The sequence below is a fragment of the Amblyomma maculatum genome, chromosome 4 (assembly GCF_055883805.1).
Source record: "Amblyomma maculatum isolate TAMU_Amacu chromosome 4, ASM5588380v1, whole genome shotgun sequence".
Taxonomy (NCBI): domain Eukaryota; kingdom Metazoa; phylum Arthropoda; class Arachnida; order Ixodida; family Ixodidae; genus Amblyomma; species Amblyomma maculatum.
This window is the reverse complement of record NC_139347.1, coordinates 136,605,343-136,616,752: the sequence shown is the minus strand read 5'-3', so window position 1 is coordinate 136,616,752 and position 11,410 is coordinate 136,605,343. Positions and strand designations below refer to the sequence as shown.

General features: G+C 45.9%; 1 protein-coding gene across 3 annotated transcripts; it reads left to right on the top strand.

Annotated features, from left to right (window-relative positions):
- Positions 1 to 2,447: 2,447 nt before the first annotated feature.
- Positions 2,448 to 11,080, top strand: Polr2L (DNA-directed RNA polymerases I, II, and III subunit Rpb10). Of its 3 annotated transcripts, XM_084602551.1 has the most exons (4): positions 2,587 to 2,600; positions 2,732 to 2,852; positions 9,211 to 9,327; positions 10,918 to 11,080. In XM_084602551.1, exons 3-4 carry the CDS (start codon positions 9,242 to 9,244, stop codon positions 11,024 to 11,026), a joined length of 195 nt encoding a protein of 64 aa, XP_084458677.1. In that variant the 5' UTR covers positions 2,587 to 2,600; positions 2,732 to 2,852; positions 9,211 to 9,241; the 3' UTR covers positions 11,027 to 11,080. The 3 variants fall into 3 exon arrangements, with proteins under 3 accessions (XP_084458676.1, XP_084458677.1, XP_084458678.1); XM_084602550.1 differs by lacking the exon at positions 9,211 to 9,327 and having other exon boundaries at positions 2,448 to 2,600; XM_084602552.1 differs by lacking the exons at positions 2,587 to 2,600; positions 2,732 to 2,852 and adding an exon at positions 8,049 to 8,218.
- Positions 11,081 to 11,410: the final 330 nt, after the last annotated feature.

Sequence of the window (11,410 nt, the reverse complement as noted above, 5' to 3'; positions counted from 1 at the left end):
TCCACAAAAGATACTGCTCAGAGGTTGCGCCGCGGGGTATCCCGACACGTCACAGTTGTTTGCTGCGCGCGACCGAACACCGACCCACGGGAAGCGAATCCTCTTATCGGTGACCCGTATCGGCTTGCGACCGATGCGCAAACGTGTACGGAGCAATTAGCATAACTGTCTTCTCCACCTCCCCCACGAAGATAAGATAAAAACCAAAACAATGAGAGCTGTGGTTTCGCATACGACAACGATGAATTCGCACGCCTTTTCTGAAAATGATGCTACGCGACTTGTACAGCATATGTTGAAAACATTCGCACCAAGAATGTATTAAAGACCATTTCCTGACCATTTCCTCTCAAACACATACATGAGAAGAAATACGTGACCTGGCCAGCACAATGGACACTGACTGTCTGAGAATGACAGCGCCATTTAAATTTGTCCAGCTACAATAACAATTTGATTAGCCCTTCATGCAGACCTTGACCAATTGAATGATCCTTTTGATAACGCCACCCATTTACCGCATACTCGTTCAGCGAGTATGTATGTACGTGAGGCTATCTGAAATTCGATTCCCACCCCCATCGGTACACTATCACAGTCATTTTTTTTTTTTTTTTTTCGTTCTCTTCGTCACACCTGTTGACAAGGTCGGTCAAGTGCACTTCTGGTGCTCTACTGTTAGCAGCAACTATAAAAGCACTGACAGGCAGGCAAAAGACCAGCCTTTCAATGGTCAGGTGCGCAAGCTCGTCACGTAGGGACAGGTAAGTATAACAGCGCACTGGAGGCCTGATGAGACCTCACGCCAACTTGCAGCAGGGGCGTCCTGTCGCACGCGTCAATCAGCGGCGGCCGCTGAGAGCAAGGTCAGAGCGAACATGCCAGCCCAGCGAGGGGCGGCGCCGCATCTTCCCAAGCCTCGCTGCCAAGGCCGGCAGGACACGCAGCCACAGAACGCGGCAGCCCGCACCGCTCAGCGCCGTCAATCCTCGCTGGGCCATAAACTCGTGGCGACGATACGCCCGAGACGACGTGGACAAGTGGGCGAGCGCAAATGCGACTTTGTCGGCTCCGGAGAACACCCGGCGCAGCGCGGGAGTCTCGGACATCACCAAGAATTTTGCCCAAAATAATAATTTATGTCACAAGTCGAGATTCAACAGAAAGACAAAAGTTATCACGATTGCCCCTGCGCTTGAATTTGCGCCCAGTCGCTGAGCGCACTATTTACCAAACATGCTCGAACAGCACAGCCTTGCCATCACCACCAGTTGCTCCTCCGGCCCCGAACACGTTGGTGCAGCACGCGGCGGTCGAAATTATATGAGAATCGAAACATAGCACACGCTCTCAAGGACGAAAGCCACGCCGACCCGAGTTCACCAAACGTGCCGACGGTCGGGATGCTTGCAAAGCGGATTTTCACAGCTGCACCGTAAACGGCCGACGAGAGGCGTCGCCGGGTTTGCGCGATCCGGCTGCGATTTTAGGATCAGTGCTGGGACCAAATGCTGCCTTTTGCATTTGTGCAGGATGCTTCCGGAACTCACAGGTGCGCTGGAATTCCAACAAAGCGAAAGAACTGCGGTTTCTCACTTTCGCTCAGACATTCGAGCAGTTTAATCAGACGAGTGGTTCAAGTTCACGCGAGCTTTACGCGAAGACAGGTTCTACAACTGCGCTCTTGAAATGCGATTAGATACTACGCGCACGCTCCACATTCATCTCGTCAAGAAGGTCACGTATGTAATACTTCCGCCCTTCCTCTAAAATGTTATGCAACGTTACGTACGAAAGTAAACTCGCACAAACAGGCTGCGGTCCGAGCAGCGATCAAAGTTCGCCACGCTTGGGAAAAGCAAAAATGCAAGCGTCCGCAGTTCGCTCAGCGAAGGAAATCGAGGTGTCAGCGCCTTACCGGATTTAGGTCCTCAGCTAATCATGCAGCGTTAATCGGACACCGTCAGCGCTCGATCCAACTTGTCTCCATCGGGGTTCTCGCCGCAGTCGCACTTGCCTCTGGTTATGTCCCTTCGTACGCGAAAATGTGGGCAGCTCCAGTCAGCCGCCACAACACGTATCCAGCCGGGGTACGGAAACGTCTCGCATATTCGTCGGTCGTGTCGTCGGTCGGTGATGCGTGGGTATGCTCGCTACGCTCAGCGTCACGACGTAAACGAAACACAAGTGACTGCAAAAAAACAACACATCCTGCTTGCCAGCTAAATGTGGCTCAATATGTGTCTACAGATTTGGACCAGCTTGGCTCGATATGTAAAAACAAAACAAACGTAACAAATAAAATATTTCTTCTGTAGAGTCAGCAAAACTGCTAAAAATATAATAAAATCTTTTAATAATAACAAATATACTTTTAACTTTTCCTACAAGAAGTTTATTTTATATTTAAGATTTGTGTACGACTTCGTGGTCGGCCGGCCGGCTTTCCGGCTTTACGGCTTTACTGCGCGAATTGCTTCACCGCATAATTTGCGCACTTTGCGCTTGTCGTATCTCTAGCGCTTGCGAACATCGCCAACCTCGTGTAATTTGGTGTCATTGGTAACCGTTGTGCCCTGTGACATTAAAAAAAATCTGCGGTAAGCATCATAAAGAATTTGTAGATCTGTGTCTGCTGACACTGGCGTGCCAATAGCGGGACACGTGTAGTCATTTGTGCCACTGTCTCTCGCGGTGTCTGTTCTCAGCGTCGTTTCTTCGTTCCTCGCAGTCGAGAGTTGACAGCCGGCCGGCAGGATGATCATTCCCGTGCGCTGCTTCACGTGCGGTAAAGTCATCGGGAACAAGTGGGAAGCCTACCTGGGCCTTCTGCAAGCTGAGTACACCGAAGGGTGAGCAGCGCGCTGGCTGACGCGTTGTCTCTGACTGGCAGCACGTTGTGGTTGGCCATTTTGCCTTGAATTCGTGTTCAGATCATCCCCGTTGCTGAGCTGATGGGCGGAAGCGACGCACTTTTCACAGTTATGGACATAATATTGGGTGCACTGCCTGCAGATATAGTCAGCCTCGTTTCTAGAATGTTCGGTGTCAGCCCTTTGATACTGAAAAAAAAAAAAAAAAAAAAAAATCTTTTTGCGTTCATGTTTATTGCGTTCGTACTTTGGACGTGAGTACAAGTCCTTAACTCTGGCGGCATATCCTCGGACGGGAGAATTAACGGGCAGACTAGCATGAAAACTACACCAAATATTTTCAGGCAGACTGGAGTCAAGGTCTGTACTGTTTGAAGTATTTTGATATCTACGTTCAGGATCACAGGGTCTGACCGTCGCAGAAGCTGCAGGGCTTCGGTTGAACCTTAAGGCTCACTTTTTCATACAGAAATGTTTTACTTAATCAGTATAGTTGCACAAATAGTTCTGGAGCTGGTGCTGGCGCTCAATGTTGTTACGGTGTCTAGCCAAGATGCCGAAAGTTGACGAGAATGTTTTGAACGCTGTGTTGAACGCTGATGACACCGAAGCTAAAGCTGTTGTGTTGGTGTGCTCTGGTGTTCTGGAGGTGCTCCTGACGTTGAATTGAGAGTCTTACGGCTCAGAAATGCCTCGTAACAGTTTGGTTGAGAGTGCCGGGTAAGACTATTACGGGATCACAACCTGGAGCTTCGAAGTCACCGCCAGCTTAATTCTTTAAGTATGCCACTCTGCACATTCCCAGCGCCGACCGTTGTCATGGCACAGTCTCGGGAACCGGGCACCTTTTGTGGCTCCGATGAAGTCGATGTTGACCGCTGGTCCTCCATGTGTGAGTAGGTAAGCAAGCACAACCACTGGGACGCTACTGTCATGCTTGCCAACATGTTTTTCTACCTGGCGAGAATGGCGCTTGTCAGGTTCAAGATGCACGAGGAAGATATAACATCCTGGGACATATTCAGGCAGACGCTGAAAGACTTATTTGAAAAGCCAATTGGACACAACCTCAGTGCAAAAAAAAAGATCTTGCTTGCTGAGCGCAGTCAACTACCGTGTCAGAGGCCCACAGGGTGGGCCAATATTGTGAAGAGAATCGCCGACGACGCATTTTATCTTCTGCTTTGCAAAGATATATGACTATGACAGTCGACTTCGTCTTCGAAGTATGTTGGTGGTTTGAGCGAGCTAAACACCGTCGTACTGCTCCCTGCTTCGACCGCTTGCCAAACACAGCTGCTACGTCTTCATGCGAAGGTCTGCCAACACTGCATCTGCCGACCCACCCAGCAAATGTGACCGGAATTGTTTGCAGAGAGTTGGAGGCTATGACTCCCACTGCATTCACCCCTCAGCCTGTGTGCACTACTTTTGCCCTGATCCAAGCTGTTGTTTGCCAGGAATTCGCAAATGTGGGCCTCAGTGCGAATGTCAGCCTCAACTCCGGTCAGCAGTCTGCTCAGTCTTCTTTCCAGCCCACCATTCCGGTGATAGCTGCTGCGGCTCCTACTGCGCCCTTCCCGACACGATACCGCAACCGCAACCCCGAAGAATGGCGAACCTTGGATGCCCGACCAATCTGCTTCAACTGCTCATGTGTCGGCCACATTCCTCCTCATTGCCGTAGCTGTTGCGTTCCGCCACTGAAGGTGACTGCATTGACGACCCGGCCCGAAATTCCTCTCCTGAACATGGCTGACCGACACAACCTTCTCAACATTTATGTAGATGGCGTACCTGTGATTGCTTTAATTGATACTAGCACCCAAGTTTCTGTCCTTAGTTCATTTTTTCGTCGACTTTTGAAAAAGGTTTGGACCCCCGCCGCTTCCTCCGTCATTCGTGTCGCCGTTGGAGTGCAGCTGCTGTCGTTAGAATGTGCACTGCCCATGTTAATATTGCCAACTGTACTACCCCTGTTTTGTTCACTGTTATAGATCGCTGTCCTCATCATATTATTTTCGGCATAGACTTTTTGTTGGCCTATGCTGCCCTTATCGACTGCTCCACTTGCCCTCTATGCTTGGACCTCCCGCTCTGCTGAATTTGTTCGCCTGCCACCTGAAGCTTCCATCTATGTTCCTACATCTCCATTTCCCTTTGTTCCTGATGGCGCCTGCCTTACTTGCACTATCACTGATTTTGTTCTTCAGTACAATGTCACTCTTCCTCACACCATCGTCACCGTCACTGCCATGTGCACTTACATTCTGATTCTAAACCTCAGCTTCTCTGCCCAAGTCTTGTCTCAAAGCATCACATTCTCGGATCTGTTCCCCCCACCGGGCGCGCACTTTCTGCTCTCACACCTGAGCTACAACCTAATCATTGTGCACCTGCGCTCTTGGCCACTTCCCATTCCAACCTTACTTCTGCAATGGTAGCTAGAGATCTGCCACTAGACCACGCCCGCACCCTCTCATAACTCTTGGATTCCTACAAGAACATCTTTGATTTCGGCAAATGTCCTCTCGGCCAAACTTCCGCTGTGACACACCGCATTAACTCCGGCAATATCTGTGTATCTCTTTGAGCACGTATCTCTTCTGAATGCTAAATCAAGCAGTCTGAAGTCGACAAGATGCTGGCAAACATCATCATCAATCCCTCCAGCAGTCCATGGGCACCACCCGTCATCTTAGTGAAAAAGACGAAAATTCTGTATTGATTAATGTCACCTGAATGCGAATGTGATCATCGAGAAATATGTTTACCCTCTGCCTCGAGTAGCGACATGCTGGATTGCCTGTATGTAGCCAGCTATTTATCATCAATAGATCTGCGTTCGGGATACTGGCAAATAGTGGTAGACGAGCATGACTGTGAAAAAACTGCCTTTGTTACCCTTGCCGGCCTGTACCAATTCAAAGTTATGCCTTTTGATCTGTGCAACGATCACGTGACCTTTGAGCGTATTATGGACTCTCCTGCGTGGCTTCAAATGGACCACATGTTAGTGCTACCTAGATGACGTTGTAGTATTCTCCTCAACATTCGAAAACCATTTCGCTTGTATTTCTACGATTCTTTCCTTCTTGTGCAATACCGGTCTCCAGTTGAAATAAAAAAGAAATGTAGCTTTGGCCAATGCCAGACTAGAGATATGGCTGAGGTCCTAGGCTTCGTGGAAAAAGGAGGCTGCCTACCTAGGGCGAATATTAATCACATTCTCTAAATAAAGGTTTATCTTGCTCTCTCTGTTTTCCCACACATGCTAATTAGTACACAGTTGTAAGCTACCAGATCATAGACCACACAAATATAAAGCCCTGCTTTAACTAAGCCATATGAATGTGCCCTCATAGTCTTGGGTAAGTATTTTCAATCCTGGGTTCAAGGGTCCTGGAAGGCTGCATTCTAATTCCAGACCCATGGTAGGCAAAAATCCCATGGTAGGCACTGTGAGATCCCATGGTAGGCAAAAAGCACAGGAGCGGCACTGTGGCCAAGCTTGTCAAGAGCATTTGATTGGAATCTACAGGCAGCTTTTTGGCCGACGAAATACCCATGTGCTCAAGGGTTTACATAGACCCAACAAAAGTCGAGTCAGGTCCCCTTTTAAAGGGAAAGGGCAAAACGTAGAGGAAGAGAGAAAAGCACCAGACACACATTTCCGATTCAAACTCTCTCTTTCTCTCGAATAATCGACTTGACCCGCATTCTGTCGAGTTCATGTACACAAGGCATAGTATCAGCGGTGAGGACAAAAGCGATGCATGGAAAAACTCCCCGTATATGGCCTGCAGTGTCCGATCCCGCACGTTGTATCATGCAGTCTGAGAGTGGGTTCAAGTCGCACAAATTAGGTGTTGCTGACCGGCAGGGGAAATGAACAACATTGTTATCTGTTTGCTGTTTTCACTGAGTAAATTATTTGCGGGAAGCGTCAAAAATTGCAAAGCTTTGAATGCTTATAACTGTTTTCAGTCAAGTAAGTAAATGGAGTAAATGTGGATTTTTCTGGCTCGTAAATAGCGTGCACAAACCATATACGAAGCAATCCGCTGGAAACATCATTGCACTCTCGGTTGATTCTTCAGACTCAGCGGCAAATGAGCGTTGTTAAGCACGAAGCCCCTCACTAGCATCGAGCAGCTTTTAGGTAAGCATGGAAACAGTACCAAGGCCGTTGCACCTTGGCACCACACGGATTTGATTATTATTCGTTGAAATCGCCATGGTGAGCATTCATTATATCTGCTCTATTCGTAGACGGCTGTCGGCGTTAACGTTTGCAATTTCATCACGGGTATTCTCGGTTAAAAGCTGCAGCTGTTGTGGTGGTTCCGTAGTTAGGGCACCCCAGTTCAGTCCCAGCCACCATGGCTGCATTTTAGTGCCCATATGTCCACCTGTGGTGCTGATCCCCACAACTTGCATTCACAATTAGCCGCTGTGAATACAACTAAAATTGCTCGTTATATGAAAAACTGCTGCTCCAATCGAGCAAATCAGCGACTGTCAACGCACAGTGATAATCTTCATCACGAAATAGTTAAAATAATTTGAGGTGAACACGGCGAAGGTTAGCCATGTAACGTAACCATTAAGGATTTCAACACAGATCGCTCGCGCAGCAATTCACTACGCACACATAATAAAGAGAAAAAAAATGTGTTTTGTTTACATTGGTAAACACATCTGTGCAAGCACCAATAAGGAAACAGGCCTATACATTATAATATGCCTGTCTCGTCTACATATGTTATGTGCGCAGTCGCACCTGCACCAAAACAAAGATCTTATTACGTGCCGTAAAGAAGGCCAAACACCAGGTATTCGCAGCGTTTGTGTATGCGGACAGCTCTGGTGTAAAGGTGAATAAGCTCTAGCTTAGCCGCGATGGCCACGGGAGCTCTGAAATGAGAGCCTTAACCACGACTACGTCTTTGAAATTTTGTTTCCAAAATCAATAAATGTTTACTGCTACTACTACTGCCACATATTGAATGAGCCGATGTTTGCATCCAGCCTTTGTGCTCCACCGTGGCAGCCCACCGTTTACGGTGACCTTCGTTAGCAAGAAATCTGTGCAAGCTTGCTAAATTGCCCTTTACGCCTTTCGGCACATGCCACAATGACACAACTAGTTAGCATGGTGCTGTGTTTTTTTTTTTTTGCCAGCAGCAAACCAGCATACTGCCCCGTAATCACGGTAGGCAAAAGCTACTGAAATGTTGTTTCGCCTACCGCGCAAAAGTCACCGACGATGACATCACCACCACACCTTTGGGACGTAGTCAAATTGGAGGAGGTCTTTACATAGTCAAGAGTTAGAGGCAGAGGTCAGTGATTCCATACGATGCTTATAATGCGCATGTTCATCAGCGTACAATGGTCATTTTAGCAAAATATGCTGCACTGTTCGCACTGATCTGCAGTTGCAATATGGCATTTCTCTTGTTCTAAACAGAACTATAAAAGGCTTGTGAGTGCAACATTTAGACGGAGGGGATGGTAAAGAACTTTCATCTGGAGAGCAAGTCTAGGTAGCAGTCTGTGTCCGAGACGTGGGTCGATGAAATGCAGAAATTCGTACCGATGTGGCAGCAAGCTTCAGAGCTGGTTTCTTTCTTCATAACTGCATCTTTTAATCAGTTTAACGCCTCATATTTCAAGAAAATCGGCTTGAGCTCGGGCTTGCCCGAAAAATTGGGCCGGCTCTGGGCATTTGGCTGTGGGTGCAGTTTGAGCTCGGGCTTGTAAACTAACAGGCCTGGACCAGGCTTAGGCTTCCACACTGAAGTACTTTTGCATGCCTACATTACCTGTTCTCATGAGAGTAACAGGTGACAGCAGCTTTAGGTGAAGACAGTAGCAAGTCAACATAATGGCAATTTTCAACTAATTCTAGGGTGCAAATGTTTTATTGCATGATAATGCTTTATGACAATATTAGGCTTGCAAAAAGGAAACTAAAACACTGCAGAAAATGCAAACAGCTGCAAACAAACAGCACATACAATCCACTTTTCCTGATGCTCATTTTCTCCCCTAGCAGTCATCTAAGCTTTGAAGCATTGGGAGTGTTAAATTAAGCTTCCATTGAGTTTGCAAGGCTATGCTCGTATAGGTAGTTCAGTTGGTCATAGGCTGGGACAAGAAGGAACACACATATTGTCGTTACTGTTCCGGGCCTAAATTTTTAAGCTTTGAAGGCATCACACATACACCCTCCATGTTGTTCATCTTTTTTTGCTTAGTAAGGTTCACACGAGTGCACCAACACATTTCATCATTCTGGATTATTTATCATTTTCTTTTGTTTTGTTTTCAGTTCAATTCCTTGATGAAAAACTAAAGTATTGATGGATCACCTGAGCTTTAAGCTGTCATTGTCAGCTTTACAAGGTCAAGCGCCCGATTCGCAACAAGGCAGGGCAAAAGATACAAGGTATTCTAAAATAAATATAAAGGTATACAATAATGTTAACACAAAGTCATGGCACAGGTGTGTACATGTTAAATTGCAATAGGATGTGCATACAGATTTGCAGTGAAATGTAGATATGGGATAATATGAAAGTAAATACAAAAACAACGCAAGCCAGTACAAGGTAAACAATGATTGTTAAATTTTTTATAACATGGTTATGATGGCATTAATATGATATGATTGTAACACACAAAGAAGTGCAATACTTCTAATCACAATGGGCATTACAATGAACGAAAAATTGGAATTACGGGAGGTGAACGTGCTAGAAAATAAAAATGCGCTGCTATTTTCTCATGTTGCTTGGAACCACTGCTTCAGTTCAGGAGATACTGCGAGACTCGGGTACATATATGTAACATATAATCATTCACAGTAGCTTAGGAATTGACAGTGGCAAACACGTTAAGCTCGTCACTGGTTGTTTGATACGACCTTACCATAGTCAGAGAATAAAAACCAGCCAAGGGACGAGGACGAAGAAGGACGATGTACACACGGAAGCTGTACATCCGTGTGTACATCGTCTTTCTTCGTCCTCGTCCCTTGGCTGGTTTTTATTCTCTGACTATGTACCAACTGACCCAGATTTCAACCCTCCTTCGACCTTACCATTCTTTACAAGTGAAGGGAGTCCTCATGCTGCAGTGAAACATACAAAATTTTTTTTTTTGCTTACTGTGCGGGAATTTAATGTTCTCAACACAGATATTGTAGGAGCTTTCACTGTGGTATCGTTTACAGCTTAGCTTTGTTTAAAAATTCTTAATAATTTTATACCGTGCTCATTTTGGAAAATCTTCATGCAAGGTGTTGTCTAACATTGTATAATGGGCTTTTTTTTTCTTTTAGTTAGATTTTTTTGTTCTGTGTACTGCTTAATGTGTGCTACAAGGAGGTTGATTCTTTTTGAAAGTGGGTTTTGAAACCCACTCCTTCTTAATGCTTTGCAGTAAAGCCAACAGTATTTTGTAAATAGGTAATGAATATCGCGCATTGCACTTGCATACGCATCCCATAGGGTGCTTTTTTCAGATAACCCAGGTAACCCTCAAATTCTGTATAGAAATGGTATTTGGTCAGGAGTATTGTTTTATACCAAATTTGTTTGGAGAACTTTATTTGATCCGAAGTCGGATGTTCGCATCGCCTGCAGCAATGGTGAAGCAAAACTTACAGCCGGCGCAGGAATGGAACAGGTGGTGCTATTTCATTTCGTTTTCAGCGGTTTCTGTTATAGATATTAAAAAAAAAAAAAAAAGAAGGGACGATCTTTTTTCCTGGGAGGGAAGTTGAAAAATTCTCGCTTCTGTGTACAGCATTGTTTGTGTAGTTTAATGAAATCGGGTGGCCTTGTAGTGAAGGCATTGTTTTGCATTCCCGACTTTTTCAGCATTTCTATCAATTTGCCCTGTCATTGATATTCCTTAGGCTATTCATATTTTGATATGGGTAATAGACGGGCCGCTTTGCATTGCACAGCCCACAGAGTGTTTTGATGATGACGTGTCATGTGCATGCATTGAAGGAGTTCTTGCACCTCTGCAGTGATGCCTTGGACGCCCTGGGCCTGAAGCGCTACTGCTGTCGAAGGATGCTTCTGGGCCACGTGGACCTCATTGAAAAGCTGCTCAACTATGCACCCCTCGAGAAATGATCTGGCATTTTGTATTTTCCTGGCCTCCTTGTAAATAAAGCTGCTCACAATGTACTTAGGCTCATGCCCAATCTCTCACTTCGAATGTACCGCAAAAACTTTCCCTAGAAGTGTTTGCAAGCATGACGGACGAAAGTGCAAGAAGGTGACGACAGTAGGATATACTACAAGGACGACAACTTGCCATGCATATTGGGCAACTTCAGCTGCACTAAGCATTTTTAATTGAGTGCATTTTAATATTATTTCTGGTAACTGTGTCCACCATTTTTGCCTATTCACTGGCCTGTGCTCGAGATTTTATCTGAGCATAAAATATTAAATAATTCGGTAATCAACAAAGCAACTTTTATTATTTGATTTACGAGGCAACGTTATATTGGG